The 20,830-nt window shown below is 35.2% G+C and overlaps 1 protein-coding gene across 1 annotated transcript in view; it reads right to left on the bottom strand.

Moving 5' to 3' along the window:
* The window catches only part of LOC131429573 (out at first protein), a 213,958-nt gene that overhangs the window by 27,655 nt on the left and 165,473 nt on the right, over nt 1-20,830 (bottom strand). Inside the window, exon 3 of the mRNA XM_058593785.1 lies at nt 11,091-11,225. Within this exon, the coding sequence (XP_058449768.1) occupies nt 11,091-11,225 (135 nt within the window). The remainder of the gene's footprint in view (nt 1-11,090; nt 11,226-20,830) is intronic.

The raw sequence follows: 20,830 nt of genomic DNA, 5'->3' as shown, positions 1-20,830 counted from the left end.
AAAATAATCAATAGAAGCAATAGTTAATGGACAGAACTTAAAGTACACGGAGAACCCTTCGATCATAAAATTTCGATATCGCAGTTTTTGATTTTTGCGATAGTTGATTTAACTAATTTCTTTTTGATTCAACCAATATGGTTTTCGATTTGCATATGTTCAAGTAGTTGAAAAATATGTTGTTTTGAATGCTGTCAAATGCCGGATACAGTTGAAAGCAAAACAATAATCGTAATGCAAAATCAACAACTTTTTTAGTTGAAATCTGTCCGCGTCGCTTCAAAATGTCAATGAAAACAACATCGATGGTTAAAGCGTTTGGTGAAATTGTGTTCATTCGATTTGAGAAATTTGTGATAACAAGTGTTTATCTAACAGCGGTGTTGTGATAAAGTTAATATTGTTTAAGATGAAAAAGATTTGGTGACAAATTAGAAAATGTTAATGAATGCTCATTACGAGATCTTTCAGGTATTCGCAAAATTTTATGCTTCAAATTCGATCATTGATTTACTTCCAGCAGACTTTTTTACTTCCAGCTGTTTGATACCGATGATGATGTTCATGCATTAGCATTAAAACGCTTTTTGACATGGATTTATTTTATAAAAGTAACAGGAGCGAATGGTTCCAAACACACAGAACGCGCTGCGATTGGATGGCGCGTTTGAATTGCCGTCGCAAAATTCCAATTCCAAGCGGTTGATGCACCTAAGCTCATATAAATTGACTAAAATTATCACTGCATAACTTTAGTTCAACCGTTTGAAGGCATCATCTTTCAATACTCATTTTAGGTAAATTTAATAATTTCGCTAATTCACTCGGAGGGGCGACTTTTGCTGATTAAAAACGTTTTTCTACATAAATCATTTCCGATCGAATCAGAAGTATTTTTTTAGAATTTAGATCTTTACTGATCTCGACTTGACATGATCATGATCATACAAAAATCCAAATCACTTAGAGATCAGATCAGTTCTGATTTCGTAATGATAATTTATTCCTTGGTTAAGATCTCTTGAAATCAGCAGTGATCGGTGGATTTCCCAGCCCTAATGATATTACATATCAATATAAAATACTGTTTATATTTTAACAACGATATTTATTTCATGAATCTCAGCATACCGAACTTATTTCAAATTGATCATGACGTGTATCAGTAAGTATATTTTGATTATTTTCGCAAATCAATAACATTGTTCGAGTTGATTCAACTATTTGCAATGTCTAAAACAAATAAAACCAATTTATTTTTCAACTAACAGAATTTTGTATCAATAACAACACCAGTTATTTCAGCTAAAATATTTGTTGAAATTGAAAGGTATGTGTCCTCACTAATTGACAGCATTTTTTTTAAACAGTTTAATTAGTTGTTTCAACCATCGTTTCTGCTAATCGAAAAACAAAAATGACAGTTTAGTTAAAACAACAATCGATTAGTTGTACCAAATTTTAACCAATCGAATTCAGAAAATCAACTAATATTCTAGTTGAAATGGGATCGCGGGTGGTTCCGTGTACATTGAAGATAAACAGTGCTAACATTAAAATTCCGGAAGTAACAGAAATAGTGATCAAAAGCTTTCCGCATTTCTCAAATATTTCATAAGTTTTTCATAAACTGAGTTTCAAATGGAAGGTCTCATAATCCCATAAGTGACTGTAACATTTTACCCAGTGCCGACTTCCGGAATGACAGTGTAGTTAATGTTTAAATTAAAAAGAGACGGTGTTAAAAAAGTACAAATTCTTCTGAATTGGGCTTAGATCTGTTCATATTTGTAGTTTCTATTGGTTCATGGCTAAAACAATCGAATTTCATTATACCATTCTTTTTATATTGAAGCTCGCTACATTTTCTCATGGATGACTAGCTGATTATCAAAAATATAAGAAATCTTCCATACTGGTTTTCTTATATGTCGTGATTTTTCTATGAAGACATGATATCCGCCATCTTTTGTCATAAACAAAAGAGCAAAGTCTTTCGTGAAATTTAACCTTCTATTTCAATAAACTTCGGAGCCGATTCCGAGCGTACAGAACCATTGCATGGCTGGTACTACGATCCTACTGACACTAAGCTAGCTATTATTCAAAAATGTTAAAACTGTATGTTAGAAATATTCAATAAAAGAAAACAAAGCAAGACGACTCGCAATGCTGTTTTATTACATATGGGATGATCTACGACTGAAACATGTTAATCGCAACGCTGAAGTCTAGTTCTATTTTTCATTTCTAGCACACTACTATGGGCAAAAAATATTCTTTTTCTAGATTGGTATTAAACAAGTGCAATCGGCGATTCTTACAATGAGTAAATTATTCATTAAAGAAGTTCCATTAAATTTTGTGTGCGGAATAAAATTTCTGGTACCGAAACGTTCAAAATGTTGCAAAAGGGCCTTCGGTGATAATTGTATGTCGCGAGCAACTGTTCTTGAATTGGTACACTGTGGCTCTTTTTACGCGGGGGATACGTACGCGTAAAAAACGCGCAAAAAACGAGCGTAACTTCGGAAATCCGCTTAAAAATGCGTAACTTCGGAAATTCGCGTAAAAAAACCACGTAACTTCGGGAATCCTCGTAAAAAAAAATCTTCAAACTCAAGAAAAAAATTTTTTATGCCAAATATCTTAGAAATGCATGAAACGTCCAGATCTGGTGTAATCTCAAAAATATTTTTGTTCGGGGAAAATCAACTTTGGGACATAGAAAAGTTTTGAGACTTCCAAAATCCAAATTTTTTTTTTTGATGCCGAAAAAAACCGCGTAACTTTTTAAATCCGCGTAAAAACGCGTAACTTCGCAAACCTGCATAACTTCGGAAATCCGTGTAAAAAGAAACCACATGAACGCCTAAAAAGAGAACCCAGGTTTTCAAAGAGGGTCGAGAACGCGTTAACGACGAACCACGTCCAGGACGGCCAGCAACATCAACTGATGATAAACACGTCAATAAAATCAAGGAATTAGTGATCGAAAGTCGACTATTAACAGTCAGAGACCTTACTTGGTTCGTTGGAATATCGGAGGGATCAGTAAAAACCATTTTGAAAGATCATTTGGGCCTGAGAAAAGTGAAAGCACGATTGGTTCCAAAATTACTCAATTTTTTACATTGATTCAACCAATATCGTTCCGCAGCCACCATATTCGCCTGATTTAGCTCCGTGTGACTTCTGGCTATTCAGCAAATTCAAACCACCGCTCCGGGAAAACCGTTCTGAGTCAATTGAAGACATCAAACGTGAATCGTTACGCCATTTCGGAAATTGACTTTAACAACTGTTTCGAGGATTGGAATAAACGTTGGCACAAGTGTATTGGGGCCGGGAAGATTACTTTAAGGGGAACGAAATAGATTTGGAAGAATAAATAATAAATTTTGAAATTATGAACTAATAAAAATAGTAAGACATTTTTGCCTACAGCGCTAAAGTTGACTACAGTGTATTTGTTGATTTATTTCATTTGAATACAATAAATGTAAAACAAATGTAAAATGACTTATCAGTTCATAAATAAAAACTTTAAACCGTATATTAGAAACTAAATATTTGTCAATTCATGTCTCAGGTCCTTTCTTATGAAATACAACCGTTCGCTGGCAACAGGTTCACTCACTAAAGGACTATTCACACATTTCAGTTCCGTGACGGTTCAGTGAAAGTGCCTTCAGTGCGCCGTCAGTGTTCTTCTTTTATCGGAACCCTTCCGTTCCATTTCCGTACTGTTTCCGTTCCGGCACAGCCAATGCAATAACATACCGACTTCAGTGAAAATAAAAAATATCGGTGACGACGAATTTGAGTTTGCCGGACGGACGCTACACTGACGGCGAGCTGCACTGAAACGGCACGGTGCCGGATAGGTGTAAATGCGCGCATAGAAAACGAATGAAATAATATTAGTATCCGTGCACGGTGTAGTGCCGGCACTGAACCGGACCGGATATGTGTGAATAGTCCTTAATGCGTGCAAACGAACTGTTTCCCTGCATTACTGCTAGCTAAATCGAGACGGGCGTTTGAGAATAATATTAGGAATGAAATTATTTTATCATTAGTAATTACATCAATAACCAAGCCCTGAAATCAAGTTGTAGATGGAAACGCATGGTATCTAGTTCTAAGGGCATGTGATACATGGTTTTCGAACTAAATACCATGCGTCTCCATCTGATGATAATTTGATGGAGACGCGTGGTTTTTCGTAGATTTTTTTACGTTTGATATTATACCCATCCACATGTTTAGGAACCCGTCCACATCTTTAAGAAAATAATACAGTATAATGTACTAATAAATGATTTATTTTTTATGTAAAACCTTGAGTGATACTAAAATTGTAAGCGCTAAAACCTGTTTTAATCCACCTAGTGGTGTAATGATGCCTTTCTCATTTTCATATTCTCCTCTATATTACAGCAGAAATACCCCAAAATACAACAATTTAAAAAAGTTTAGAAAATAATTTTGAAGATTTCTGTTGCAAAATACTGCTACATTGATACACTACAATTGAATTTAAGTTAGTGAAAATTTATTCAATCATATGTGAGAAAGTAAAGTAAGCTACATTTTAGGGTAACAGATCTATCTATCTATCCAACAAATATCAAATCAATTTTCGAAAGACTCTTCCGCAATAGGTAATTTAATGTGATTAGCTTCAAATTGATGTAACAAGGATTACTTAACATCGATTAAATCCATAAAGTTTGTTACCCTATTAAATTTGATTACTATTATTGGTACTTCCGCAACCGAAAGCTGGATATCGGCATAGTGACATTCGGTTCATTCAACCATACACTAATATGACATACAAATTTATTTACAATTCTCTATGAAGATTTGAATCTTGGAAAAAAATGTATTGGTAGTCGGACTTGAATAAAATTCAGCAGATCTTTTATGGGATTATCTCATGGTCGGCAAACTAGAGAAATTAACTAGAAAATATAAAAAGGGAGCTTATGACAAAAAATATTCTTGAAACTGACATTTTTACACTGTGCACCCTACCTTCGGAAGCAGGGGATTAAGCCGAATGAAAATTGGAATATTCTTATGGTATCTTGAGACCTATCATTTATATCGAAGTTTGTGGAAATCGGTTCAGCATTCTTCGAGAAAGCACATACACACACACATACACACATTTGCTCAGCTCCTCGAGCTGAGTCGAATCGTATATGACATTCGGCCCTCCGGGCCTATATGAGAAAGGTAAAATCGACATTTGGACATTTTTTCTACATGAAATACATTTTGAAAAATTTTGTAAAAAATCAGAAAGGTTTCCCACAATTCCTAAAATATTCCTGATTTTTTTCAATTTTTTGGCTAAAGAGGTTTTAGAAAACTTTAAATAAAATGAAAATCAGAAGAACCACTTAAATATGGCAGTTAAAGGGTAAAATTTTTTTGGAAAGTCAAACCCTTTTAAACAACTTATATTAATTTAATTTATGTTTGGGGGCAGTTTTTATATGCGTACCCGGCTACACCATTTAGATTCGAGTGGAACGTTTCAGGTATTATTGACTGCTATTGATTTTTGTTAGGTTCCAACCTCTGGTTTCAGAACAACAGGGAGAAGTGGGTTTAAAATTTCAAACCGTCGTTTAGAGCGACAATGCAAAAATCCGAAGAATTACTAAACTTTGCTCAAAACTGATTATAAATTTAAAGGATTCTGCTAGCTCATACCCAAACAAACAATAGTGTTTGACCAGTGTTTTGAAGAATCCATTAGTAATATTTTTGAAAGCATGAGTTATATGCGAAATGCATCATTACGTCCTTAAGAGGATTAAAACAGTTTTTTTAATATCCAAATATAGAAACCTGAGTCTGGACTTTAAAATAAATTAAAACATTACAATAAGCCTACTTATCCAACCCGATTCAAAAACTCTTAAGTTGTAAAGGTTTTGAAGAATACTGACAAACTGGAAATCGCCATGTTGGACTTAAAACTTCAAACAAAAATTTATAACATTTCCTCTTCATACGAACACTCTTTTCAACCGGACTAACGAGTGATGACCTTAATATTGAGGTAAATAGAAGATAGCCCAAAGTGTTGTCATGGTAACCTAGGTAATGCTTACTACCTATTTCTTAACCATTAAGTAAAAGTTGCAGTAGATAATGATTACCAATTATAAACTCAAAAAGAGTAATCGGTCATTTACCTTAAATTTGGGTGGTGCCTCATTTGTTTTGTACCTAATTTTAGGTAGTTCATAGAAGAGCTCGACAATGAGCAAACTTGTATTTTCATTGCATTTAAGTATTTGTCATAACAATTCATAACACATAATGAACTTTAGATTCATTCTTGAATAAATATTCCAGTGCGCCGTAAATTGTACAAAAATAAGTATCTATAAAAAAGTTGTAGGAAGTTGACGGGGTTGTGAAGAGTTGTAAACTGAAAAGGAAAGTGTACCTTTTCCAACATTAGAAAATTAACCGTAAAAACGACACTCCAAATTTTTAATTTTAACATTTGACGTTAATTTCCAAGTGTCTTCATGAAATAATGTTTTTATAGTTAAAACAAGTACTTTATAAAAAATTGTATTTTAAAAATACTGTGATTTTTTCATAGAATAGCTGTTAGTTTGCATAAAATATAGTAAAGTCTGTTATTTGTAGTATCTTCTCAAAAACAAAGTCCACAGAGTATAACGCTGGTTGGTATGAATAAAAAAAACCTGTTTTAATCCACCTAGTGGTGTAATGATGCCTTTCTCAATCATACCGTCATACCGTCATATATAATACTATGATATTCTTCGAAATAATTATCTTCGATTCCTAAAAAGAATAACCGAAATCGGTTTGTTTGACCGTCTACTGATAAAAACTATTAATTGGAGAAGATTTGAGGTCGATTTAGAAAACTTTTTATGGTTTTTCACCCTTTTCAGTGATGGTATACAATTTTTAGCATACTTTACCTTATATTTCCGGATCCGTCGGATAAAATTCAGGAATTACGTATGGGACCACAGGACCTTTCATTTGCACTTAAGTTTATGAAAATCGGTCACGCCATCTATGAGAAAAGCTAGAAAACATATTTTCATTTTTTTTGCACATTTTACCCCATAACTCCGGAACCGGAAGTCGGATCCAAACATATTCTCATCGCTTACCATCATTTAGCAAGTGTCCGTTATAAAGAATATCGGCGTCTATTTTGATAATCAACTAAGATTCTCGAAACTCATTGCACTGACTATCAAGCTATGGTTATTTCGTGAATTATCACATGAAATGCACCAATTTTCTCTAGGGTATCAACCCTTACATTACATGGAATCGAACAATCAGCTTGATAGACAATGGGAAATTGATTATCTATCTGTGCAATGATCATCAGACTTTGATAAACTGCTACTAGTTTGGCGATATAAACAGAAGCAGACTCTTCAAGCTCGAGAGAGTTGGATAAATTATTTGTTATAATTACCAATACCAGTGGCCTCCTCAATTCGCGACCCTTCAGTGTACACGCAGAGAAAAATATTGTAAATTTAGCTAAATATTGGTTACTCGCAACGATTTTTAAATTGAAATAGTAACCAAAGAAAATTTAATTTAATATAGCAAATATTGTAGCTTGAAACTACAATATTAGATATTTGATTTCTCTCAGTGACTTAGTTTGTTTCAATAAATATTTTAATGGAAATAACAAATATTCTACTTGTGCATTCCTGTCAGTTTTTTGATAACTTCATAGTAAATTTAATTTGCAAAATTTGTTTGAAATGAACTAACTTTAGATGAAGATAATCACCCTCATTCTTGTTTACGTCCGTATCGACCATACGACGAACGGATACTTCGAACGAATACGAATAACCCATTCTTGTTTTCACTCGAATGAATACGAACGCGATTCGTTTGCCACAAAATATTCAAATATCCGTAAACTTCTTCAAATAAATGCTAAGCCTTGATGAAATCAGTCCAATTCTTGTGATTAACCATATGGGAACTTATTTTCGAATCTAAAGGTGATTTGCAATCAAATCCTAAATTTGTGTTTTGCAGAGAACATTTAGAAAGCATAGCAGTCACAGTAAAATGTTGTTTTTTCTGGCGAACCATCGAATATAAGCGCGGTTCCAAGGTTTTGCGGATCAAATTTTACATCTATTAGGTACTTCATGGAAATATGCCATGGGTAAACATGCTTTATTTTATATTAAATGCATAATTTTACCAATGTAATAAATATGTATACTATCAAAAACATGACAAAATTGCAAGAAAAATGCAACATATTTTTCGCCGATACTACTGATCGGACTGCTATTTTAAATGCATTTTATACTTTGCACGAAGTTTAATTTGAAAATTTCATTGACTTGAATAAAATTGGTCCTGAGTACGATATTTCTCATGTAGCATTCGTCACTTCCTTGATGCTTGAAATCTTCCCAAAAAAAACTACCTGCGCTGCCGATCCTTCTTTTGCACAGGAGTCGCGTAAGCAGTGTTGGTGATTGCCGAAAATTTGACAGAAGCTGCTATATTGCTATCTATATTGTATACAACATTTTCAATCCGGTAGAAGATGCTACAAGAACTCGAGTCTCTCAATGCATGAACCGCGAGAGAATTTTTCTACATTCCTTCGCTCCACTTCATACTTTGAGTATTTCACGGCCCTTAAAAAAAATACAGTCTGATAATGATCGTTGCTGTGTGGAATTTCCCAAGAGAGAATCGCAAGTTGACAATTGTCGCAGAAAATCGAATCGATGATTCAACTTGATGATTCTCATACTAGGTTGCAATATTTCAAAACCCTTGTGTGGAACATTAACATACATTTTCATATACACAACTTATACAAAGATTATATGCACATAGTTAGAATAAGCGGCAATAGTAAAATGATTCTATAGCAATTATCAACTGCCTGTATAGAATCGGATCGCGAAACGAGAATAAGCGACCGTTTGTTGCTTCAGAGAAGATCCCCACAGCAGCGTGCTAGCCTTTGATTCTCAGAAATGTCATCGAGAGAAATTCGCTCTCGCACTGGTGTCGATTCTATGCTAAATGAGCCATGCCGGGTTTTTGTTGTTGCGATGATTTCCAACTCTCTTTGATGGCACTGATTCAATCGTTGAAGAGTTGCCAGTGAACGTTCTTTGATACGATAAAAGCCATCCTTGCGCGTAAGTACACGTTCGAGTGAAAAAAATAATGGCTTGTTCGCATTTGTTCGAAAGCATGTGTTCGTCGAATAGTCGATACGGACGTAAGCAAGCATGATGATACAAAATCAGCGAAAAACAAGTCAAATAACAAATGATTTTTAATTACAACTCAAATCTGTACCATAACTGATAGTTTAAAGTTGGATGGGCGTTGTTTTTATGCATGTACGATGTTTAAAAATGTGATTGATTCGAACCTAAACGGGAATACGAATTTGATATACTTTCGAACGTATCGCATATGGCCGTACACAATAATGAGGGTGAATATTTACAGTGCTTTGAATTTATAAACTTGACAGTTGAAATAAATTATAAGATAAAAACCTAAAATGATTATTATTTCTAGTTTGTGTTTTCAATTTTTTTTTGTTTTTAAAGAGAAAAATGATTTCTTTAAAAATAATTTGAAGGGTTGTTTTTATTTTATTTTAGCAATTCCAATTACTAACAGTTATAAAGTTAAAATTATTTACAAACCGCAATCAAGTCCTAGTATATAATTTTTTAAATTTTTCCAATGATTCGATGCATTTGCAGCTCAGTCTAAATAGAGATATCCTGAAATAGATATTGTTTTTGTAAAGAAAACGTATTATGTAATATTATTAAGTTTTCAATATTATAAATTCTCAATACTTACGCTTGGATTGTTGAAATGCCCCAAGACGAAGAAATGAGCAGATGAAATTTTACTTTTTGAAACTCGTACAAACTTTTCTGTTCATTCACAGGTGAAAAATTTGAATTTTTCCTTGTATTAACCTATAATTTCAAAACTGGAAGTCGAATTAAGAGAAAAAAAATATTGGCGTTCTATGAGATCTTTGCAGTTGAATCTTAGTTTGTGAAAATCAGTTCAGTCATCTCTTAGAAAATTTAATTCAGGTACAGAGTAATCTTTCGGAACCGGATGTCGGATTCGAAAATCTAGAGTTCTATTGACTTCTATGGGAACACAAAACGTTTCGTACGAAATCGCTGAGAAAATCATACACACAAAAATTTTGCGAGCTCGACGAACTGATTCGAATGATGTATGACACCCTCGGTTCAAAAGTCTGCTTTGAAAGTTATTGCATAGCCTTCCTATGTGAGATAGAAAAAGAACTTCGTGCGTGATTACGATTCAATATCCATTAAAGAAGAGCACTTGTCAATCTGGCGACATTATCTTTCCAAAAGCAAACTTTTGTAATAAGTCATTTTTCGCAGTATGGCATTACTCTACGTGCACTCGTCGCCTTCGTTGTCGCCGAAGTTGGCACCTTTCTGCTTTCGCAAATAAAAGTTTGCTTCATCTGGTAGATTTATACATCAGCCAGCAAGTGGAGAAAATTTTACAGATAGAGGAAAAAGTTCTTGTGCTAATGTTAAATCGGTTCAAGTGTTGACTCGAGCGTGACACAAAAAAGTGGTTCCAACTCATAAACAGCCGATCTCGTATATGTACCTATTCCATGAACCGCACTCTGACCTCATTCTGTTCTGGCAGTGAAAAGTATCGCTGTTTGAAATTATGTACCGAAGGTAAATAAAAAATGTCATTACTCTTTCAATTCCACCACGGGAAAGAAAAAACTACCATACCTATATCAGTGGCTAAACATTTGATGAAAACGTGCAAACCACGAAGGTGACAGCACACACCGGAAAAGTGTCACAGGAAATGACGGTCTTCAAGCGCCGTGTACGACCAGTTTTTGCAGAATGAGTTTTCCTCGGAACGAACCGTACCGAAACCGGCACCCGGACTCAACAAACGTGACGACATCGCGAGAAGGCTCGTTTGGGAGGACGGGGAGAAGTGAATCGACTTACCTGTCGCAATTTGGCCATCGCATCGGCTGTGATGAAATCCCCCTTCTGGAATTTAGTCACGAAGCACATAACTTGATATTGACTCTGGCCACGTTCTTCCTCTCCCAGTACCAGGGCTTTCAGCACTTGAACTTCCTGTCGAAAAGAAAGGGGAAAAACACAAACGGATGAGTATTGGTTCGACAGAAAAGACGAGCGGATGTCAATAGGTTTGTCGCACGTTTCATGCGACATCTCTTAAAATCTAGTAAAACGAGGTGGTTTCAGTAATTGGATGTTGAGCATCAACGAATAATTTGTAATGTTATTTTAGGGCTTATTAGGATGAATATGCATTAAAGGCTTAGCAAAAAAAATTCATTTTGATTAAGCAATTCCAACCCAGACTATTTCGATGGGAGACTCAAATGCTTATACGTGAATTATTCGCACTTCTTCACCGCTCAACGTGCTTCGTGAGGCTGCATGGTGATATATTTTTGCAAGTACAATAGAAAGCAAAAAAGTTAAACTGTCACTAGCTCAGGTGTAGTTACAGCCTCACTGTCTACACTCACTCGCAGTAGACTCTTGTCTTCTTCTGAATTGAACGAGTACATTAGCACACGAACGTCAAACAAATCATAGACTATGACGGAACTATCCTACCACGGAAAATACCACCAACCCTGTCGACAGTTTCCACTTTGCACCATTACGGAGAAAAAATCCTCATCGTTCTACTGAACGACAATGGATGGGGACTGCGTTCACCTAACAGGATATTCGACCAATTGAGACAGTACTTTGACTGGAAAGCACCGCTTCTTGGAATTTCTTTGGTTTTGAAAAATTGTAAGTGAATTTTCTTCAAAAAACAAAGGGGTTCGTTACAAATAACTGTTGTTTTAAATGGGGAATTCCACGCAAAATCAGCCACCCAAATTTTTTTTTCATCTAACTAATTTTTTCGATGAAGAATTACGTGTTGAAATATTTTACAGAAAACACACGGTGTGTACAAAATATAATAAGCTTGCAAAAAATCGAATTTCTCAAAAAGGAAAGAAGAAACCCGACGAAACGAATGTTTTTGATTTTTACTAACATGAATCTTAAAGTTAAATGGATTGAAGCAACGATTTTGATTTTAGAATTCATTTTTAAATCGCGATCTTAACTTAAACGTTGCTAACAATGAACTTTCACAGTTAGGATTCAATTAGTGACGCGACATGTGTCGACTAGTTAAGCTCGTATCCGATCAAATTGCTCTGCGGTACACTCCGCGTGTGCGGAGCGTGATTGAAAAATGAACTGCTCCGAAAGTATTAATTTTTCCACTCTGAAATATTGCCAAGATTGAGTTAAACCCCTAAGGCTACTTTTTTCAACTAAAATAAGAAAAAAATAGGCCCAAGTTAGATTTTTTTATTTGTTTATTAACTTTTAACTTTTTTCATAAAATAAACTATTAAGCTAGTTTTATGGAATCACTTTTTGGGCGAATTTTTGTATCTTTGATAGATTTTGCAGTATAGGCTTCTGAAAAAAGGCTCTTTTTTGTAATCGCGAAATTTCAAAAAAATCATATCTAGAAAATTCCACGTACCATATTGAAATGAAAAAACACGTGTCGAATATTTTCGAGTTCTTCATCGAAAAAAAAAATAGTTAGATGAAAAAAAAATGGTGAGTGGCTCCATATGTATTTCAATCAAATGGAAGACCCTCTAGAATACTCAACAAGACAGCAGAACAAAAGACAGCTTTACGTTTGATTCCTCCCATTTAGTTCTGCATAATTTCCTCAGTCATCTTCTGTCTCTTATTCATTATTTACCTGCTCTTTCAATTTCCCATTATTTACCTGTCCTTTCAATTTTCAATCTGGTACCATCAGTTATGAAGATTTTGCTCTTCAAACCCCCACTGCAAATATCCCGCCAAACCATGTACTTTTAAGAGAACGATTACTTTTAGGCCTTGAAATGATAGTAGACCTCACCAGGTTGTAGTGTGTTATCTGAAGAACATGAAGCTGCTGGAAGTCTGCATTGACATTTGTTTCATCATACTCAACCACGAAGTAAAATTTTCTTAGCACTTTGTCGTACAGCTTGTGCGCTTTTTCAAATTAGTTTCCTGCTAACCTTTTACAAACTGTACCCTACCGCTTTTTTCACTTTTTGAACGAAACGATACGACCTTTTGACCTTTACAGCCACATCTTGGATGGAACGGTTCTGGTTTCGCCTAATCAGACTGAGGTCTTTTTACGCGTTTTTTTCATGTGCTTTTTTACGCGGATTTCCGAGGTTTTTTTTGCAGATTTCCGATATTGCGCGATTTTCTATGCGAATTTGTCAAAGCTATGCGGTTTTTTTTTTATTAAAAAGGCATAAAACGTCGAGATCTGGTGTTTTCCAGAAAATTATTTTTAAGCCAACTACTCTCTGACAAAATATTTACGAGTTTTGTAAAAAAAAAAATTTGCGAGATTACACCAGATCTCGACGTTTCATGCACTTTTAAGACATTTGGCATTTAATTTTTCTTTCGATTTCGGAAATTTCCAGATCTCGATGTTTCATCAATTTTTGGACATTTGGCAACAAAATTCTTTTTCTATAGTCTGTATTTTTTGTGCAGTTAGTAGTCCCCGCCTAAAAAGACTATTATCAGTTGTCGTTCCGCTTGCAGCCAGATCCTGTTTTCCAATCGAGAGCTAACCGATTCCGGAAAGGGTTTTAAACGCTGTTGTTGAACGCTATTGTTGAACTAGGGATTCCGAGAGATTTTCTTATGTCACTATGTTTTCTTTTTCCCACACTCCAGTGAAAAGTTTTGTCACGCACTCATAATTCTTTCGACAAAATATTATTTTGGCTCAACAAGCACAGAGCCGTAGTGAGGGTGAAGCGAGTGAGACGATTCGATCATGGTATGAACATGACACAGGTATAGTAACTCGAATCTCACGTTTCCACATGAAAAATAAACTAAAAGTTTACGTCACTTAACACAAAATCACAACAATAAAGACTTAATTTTTTATATACTAATTTAAAACTAATTTTCGAAAAATTTTGAAGGAGCCAACCGCGATCGTTTTTCGAAACCAAACCTACGAATCTCTCAATAAGCAAAAATTAAATTACTTTTTGGACGAAATAACCCTCTAGATTAAACGACCCAATATATCTAAATTTGTTACAAATCTAGTACGACTTTTCGACTGTTGTTACCCTTTTTTTGGAAGAAAAGACTTTGCCGTGAAAATTTCAAAATAAATTTCGTGCGGCAAGATGAAATTGCATACTTTTAGGCGATTTGACTGCCATAAAAAAGGCATGCAGCAACACAACCGGTTTCGAACCTGGAAGTTTTGAGTTGCCGCTGCGATTGCAGTGGGCATGAGAGTCAACTGAGAGTGGTAGGATATATTGGCATCATATTATAACTAGTGGAGACATACACTTTGGCTGCAGGAATGATCATTATGGTGCCATAAAACGTTTTGTTTAGGAATCCGACTGATTCATTCATGCAGTGATATAAATTACAACGGAAAGGGTGCGAAATCTGCAATTTGTAGATCTTGTTAGTTGATGACCCAACAAATTCATTTCGATTTTACCGGTTCCGGTACATATTATTTCAGTTTACTTTGGGCTATGACTTCAGATATCATCAACGCGTCAGTAAACATTTTTATATGTAATATTAGTAAAATATTTCATTCAGATTCAATCTACAAATCTGAGAAAAACTTCATTTAAACAATAGGTTGAGTAAAACAGATATACAATTAACTTGTTATCTTCAAAGTAGATGTTGAGAATCTCTGAATGGGAGTGATATAAATGCAATATGCAAAAAAAAATCTGCATATCACAAATAGTGAATAACATTAATCTAATGCCGAAATTTAATATCATTCAATCCTTTTTACTTTGTAAAGAATCATCAGAACAAAATAGTAAAAAGTAAAGCAAGGACTAAAGATCAATCGATCTATTTCCTGTACTCCTGGAATCCGGTTAAAACGGAAATCACTATTTTCAACCAGCAACTGAAAAGACCTACACCTTGTAATAGTTTTCAGCTCAGTTTAGATTTTGCTTTTGAGCCCTGCTAAGATTTTATTTTTCGTTTATTGCAGCGTTACTTTTAATGACGGTGTGTAATTTTTAACACTTATCATTCTGTATTATTGGAAACAACAATCGGGCCCCGATAAAGTTGAAGAATTCAAGCATTTGAATCCAAGCTTGCGAAAATCATCTCTGAGAAAGCATTGCAGAATTCAACGAACTGAGTCGAATGACATCACTTTTTCCAATATTTATTTATCGAGTCTTAAAATTATTACATAACCTTCTTTTGTGATCAAAAGAGAAAAAGCGCAAAAATATTTTAAATTTTTTTTTATTTGATTACAGGGTCCGGCACTCGAAGTGTAACCAATTAAAAAGGCCATAAATTCAGTTTGGAAAATTACTTTTACTTAATTCAAAGTACAAAATGTGTAAAAATAATACAAAATTCAGAATCAATTCACTTATGCTCGATATGACCACCTTTTGCCTTGACTTGATGACTTGAGAGAGCGAAGGAGTTGCTTCGTTTGGCCGAATGTGACTTCCAGGTATTTTGGCCCACTCGCGGACAATAACTTTTTTCAGCGCCTCGAGACTGGTGTATCTTTTAGTTCGGACTTTGCTCTCCAAAATGGCCCAAAGAGAATAATCCATTGGATTCGCATCTGGTGAATTCGAGAGCCATTGTGTGGACGTGATGAAGTTCGGAACGTTGTTTTTCAGCCATTCTTGGTTCACTCGAGCTTTGTGAGACGGTGCCGAGTCCTGCTGAAACGTCCATGGTCTGCCATCGAAATGTTTGTCTGCCCACGGCTTCAAAACAACCTCCAGAATACTTTCCCGATAATATGTCGCATTTACCTTGACGCCAGGCTCGATGAAAACGATTGGAGAGCGCCCATTTGCGGTTACAGCGGCCCAAACCATTATCTGTTGCGGGCGCTGCCTCCTGGTGGCCAATCGATGACTCAAATTCTCGTATGAACGGTCGGTCAAATAAACCCTATCGTTTTGAGAGTTAATGAATTGCTCAATTGGAAAAATTTTCTCGTCAGAAAATACAATGTTCGGAAATTGACCGCTTTCGGCCAAACGAAGCAACTCCTTCGATCTCTCAAGTCATCAAGTCAAGGCAAAAGGTGGTCATATCGAGCAAAAGTGAGTTGATTCTGAATTTTGTATTATTTTTACACATTTTGTACTTTGAATTAAGTAAAATTAGTTTTTCAAACTGAATTTATGGCCTTTTTAATTGGTTACACTTCGAGTGCCGGACCCTGTATTATAATTTGAATAATTTTTCGACCCGGCGAACGACCAAAGCCGGGTCATATACCATAGTAACAAACACGATATACCTATATAAATAAAATCATTTTTATCATGAAGTATCTTCAATTGAGTGAAATAGGAAAATGTATTTGTTACTGCATTAGTGCTCTTCACTGAAGCAAAGCATTACTCGCATTGAAAATCAAATACATGATCGATAGAAATATTTGAACTCTTTTAAGGGATATTCAACAATATACTTAACGAAAGTAATATATAGACATCAATTTCTTCAGTTATTTTTAACTGAAATATAACAGCCTTTGTTATAATATTCAGACTTGCAGCAGATTTGGAATCATATTTATAACTTATTGAGATATAAATACCAAGATCAGATATAATTTTGAAAGATTCCTGTTATGCTCTGTTGATCAGGCTTCGAGGCATACATTGAGGTGTGGTTGGTTCTTTCCAAGCTTCACCTTCATTTGAACCCAAACGTTCTCAATTGGATTGGCATCGGGCGACTAAGAGAACTAAATCATTTTGGGATGATTCGGGTGCGAGTACAAAAATAACTGCTTCGAAGCATACGAGGTACTCATTTTGGAAAAATACTTATATCGAATTGTAAATAATAGTCAGCTGGTTTATTCTCGCATTGCATGAAGGACACTACTGCCCTCTGTGTTAAAAAAATCACACCATTCCACTCTAGCGATCGCAAGTAATCGTGATCACGCTCTTATGTAACAGACTGTAAAACAATCGTTTTGCCACTATACTCGAATGCAACACTACATTGCATTTACGATCATTTTTTATCATTTTAAAAATTAAGATTTTTTATCATATTACAAAATAATGCGATACTTTTGCTCTTTACGATATTTTCAGTTGAATAATCCTTTCGGTAAAATCACTTTTTAGACCCTCTCGGTTAAATGACCTGTTCTGGGAAAAAACTTTCGGTGACATTCGACGAAATATTCTTCGGATTAATGGTATTCGACGAAATGGCTTTTAGCGAAATGATTCGCTCTCGTAGGTAATATCATCTTGTCCCAATTGATACGTACATGAACCAAGTAGGAAAACTACTAAATAATTAATCAACAAAATCAGTAAACCGAATTCAAATATATTCCAAATATTTATCAATGTGAAATGCTCCCAGCTTGACACTTTGCTCCCTTAACACATGTGCACCTGCATGTGTTAGGACAGTTGAAACAGAATGACCAATGAATATGATACCAAGAGCTTCCATTAGTTATGCTCTTTCGTTGAGTAAAAAAAGCCGGTTGGGTGAAATCTGGGAAATAACTGGTTTGAGGTGAATACGAAGAAAGCTAGCACGCTTCCTTTATATTTCCAAGCGTCGATATGTGCTCTAATTATTCAATTGATTGTGGTTATTCTACGAGATTCACTTCTTTGCCTGCTAGAATTTGGATTGTTGCCCTTGTACCGAAGTATGAGTTATTCATATTAGAACTATTCCAAAATACAATGGTATATTGGGAAAAAATTTAAACTATTTCTAACAAATTTCACATGCGGATTTCAATCGCATACGTAATCCTTCACGATTAAAAATATTCAAATTTGGCTTGTAGGTTTTAGTGGGAGGAAAGTCTAAAACAAATCTTTACAGAAAATATATTGGTTCTGACATGAACTATCGTGAACTTGAGTGCATATTTCTGCAACAGTTCTACGTAACACAGTATTTTATTATTTTATTTTAGATATTTACCGTGGATTCCTTAAAAGGAAATCTACTTCCACTGGGATTTCACACCAGTAAATTAGTTAATTTTTGTCCCGGGTTGGCGGTTCAATGCATAGGGCGCTGGTCTTACAAACCAGTTGTCGTATGTTCGAGCCCCGACCTGTAAGGATTCGTAGTGTCAGTAGAATCGTACCACCAGCCATGCAATGGTTCTGTACACTCTGAATCGGCTGCGAAGTCTTTTGAAACAGAAAGTCAAATTCCGCTACAGGAATGTAATACCAAGGCTTTTTTAAATTAGTTTCACTTCTTAGAAAAAACTGTTTGTAATCTCAGTTTTTCTTGTTTTTTTTTGTTAGTATTAAAATTACCAGTGTTAATCAACTGAGATTAGTTACGTGAAAAAAAGCAAATCAATCAACTATATTCTTTTGAACGCAAGTACGCCCTGCAATTTTTGGCATGCTTTTAAAATTTCCCTTCCGATGACCGGCACATTCTGAGAATCAATTCTATAGTTGCTGTGAGAAAGGGGTCTATTTAAATGTTTACACATTTACATTCATGAAGGCGGGGCAAAGACAAGCGAAAATTTATCAAACCAATTTTTTTATGGATTATTCCACTGTAGATTTGCAAATTTTTCCGAATTTCCATCAAATTTGTGTATGATCAAATTTCCATCAAATTTGTGTATGATAGTCGAATGAAAAATCTTAAAAAGTCATACACGAATTTGCATAAGCATTGAAAACATAAAGTACTTACTTTATGCGAGACGTTGTTTAGCTTGTTTGAGTGATTTCGTAAGCATTCTTCGTGAGAGAAACGCAAGGCTGTTTTTTTTCGTTCCCTGATAGACGTGCTTCGCGCACAAACTATTCATCCTGCTTTGAGAAGGCACCAGGACGCAGTTCTTGCTGCAATATGATAGCGGAAAATGATTGTTGAACAATGACTACCTGAAAGTGTCCATTCTGGTGCAACCGGAAGCGGATTTCAGGTTTCATTCACCGTTCATCTTTCGCCTAGCTTACTGTGTTAACATTTATACCGTCACACGGCTTTCGCCTAACTCTTTGGGATGCCTTCAGTTTCATCTGTTCGTTGTTGTGTCAGTGGCTCTAACGAAGCAAACCAGTAAATCTATTTTCTGAGCTATACAAATTGGAGCTTCACAAAAATACATTTCCTGTGCTATATCTCATTAGTTTCCGTTGGGCTTCTGTTATGCCATGAATTGAACAAGGCTGTCCAATTCGAAAACAGCTGGAGCAAAAACTAAGCCACTAGCGTAAATGCTTAATCAACCATTTTCGAGACTATCGCTGATGTAACATAATGTTCTGCTACCAGGATCATGACGTTGATTGTAGATGTGCTATACAAACACTCCAGTTGAACAAACATCCGAAACACTCTGCTGGATACACAGCATGAAAAAAACATGTAAATTTATGTTTCGATAGATGCACATGAAAGGAGCATAGCAATTAATCTAAATTTACGTCTCAAAATATGTAAAAACATGACAGTAATTCCATAGCTAATTTAAATGAAATTGACATCGAAGCAGACATAAAGCTCACATTTTAAAGTTAATCGATGTGATATCAAGTGTTCACTTCCAAAACTACGGTATGCTTCGTTTTACGTCATTTGTTATTTTCAATTTTTTTTGGAGTGTAGCATTGAATCGATAGAAGTCTTTATTCCGAGCCTCCAATGTTTACCTGTACTTGATTTAGTACCGAATAGGCTGGTCCATATTGAACGTTCAATGGAGTGCATCATAATCCTTCCTTGACCCGGTCTCAGCAGCCGTAGGGATGCTGGCACTCAACAAAACCGGTCAGCACAGGGCTAATGGTGAATGACTGAGAAGGTGAGATTTTTCCTAGTCCCCATAGTCTACTTTTAATCCCAGTCCGATTGAAAGCTTCCAGGTAATAACAAGGCCAATCGGTAAAGCCGGCAGAGCTTTTTCCAGCAACGATAAAGTAGTGTCGGATACTGGTGAAATGTTGACTATCGGTAGAGATGTGCGTGAATTAAATAAATGATAAAATTAGGATAGTATTTTCAAATGATGAGGTTAAGAAATTATTCAGAATATTTTTTAACTTTTGACATGTCTACAAAAATAAGTTGTTCTACTGGTTGCGACTTTTTACATACTTACTTAATCGTTGTGCAAAATATTAAAAATCGGCTTAACCATCGACTGGATTTTCAGTTCTTATTGATTGGCCCAATATGTTTCAATTGAGCAAGTCTCTTGCGTGTTGGAAGGATTTATATGCTTGGGCATCAAATGTTTTTTTTCGTAATGGCAAGATGCCTCTAGTACTTTAGTCGCAGTTGAGTAAGAAGGTTCTCTTTTTATCGAACGAGGAGAGATTAACCGAAGCTTTTCAACTTCTCAGGCGTGCAGAATCAATTCGACTGGTGTGAAATTTCCGATCTATATGAAGGGTTCTTTGACGTCTACATTGTCCTTCGTAATTAACTGAAGATAATTTAATATTACCGGGTATGACAGATCTTCTGTTAAACTCATAGTTTCATGTTAGTAGAATCCCTCCCTATATATTATTCAAATATCTTCCCACCAGGATAATTGTGAGAAACTTTTACGACCAGATACG

The sequence above is a fragment of the Malaya genurostris genome, chromosome 2 (genome assembly GCF_030247185.1).
Source record: "Malaya genurostris strain Urasoe2022 chromosome 2, Malgen_1.1, whole genome shotgun sequence".
NCBI lineage: Eukaryota > Metazoa > Arthropoda > Insecta > Diptera > Culicidae > Malaya > Malaya genurostris.
This window is presented reverse-complemented; position numbering and strand designations above follow the sequence as displayed.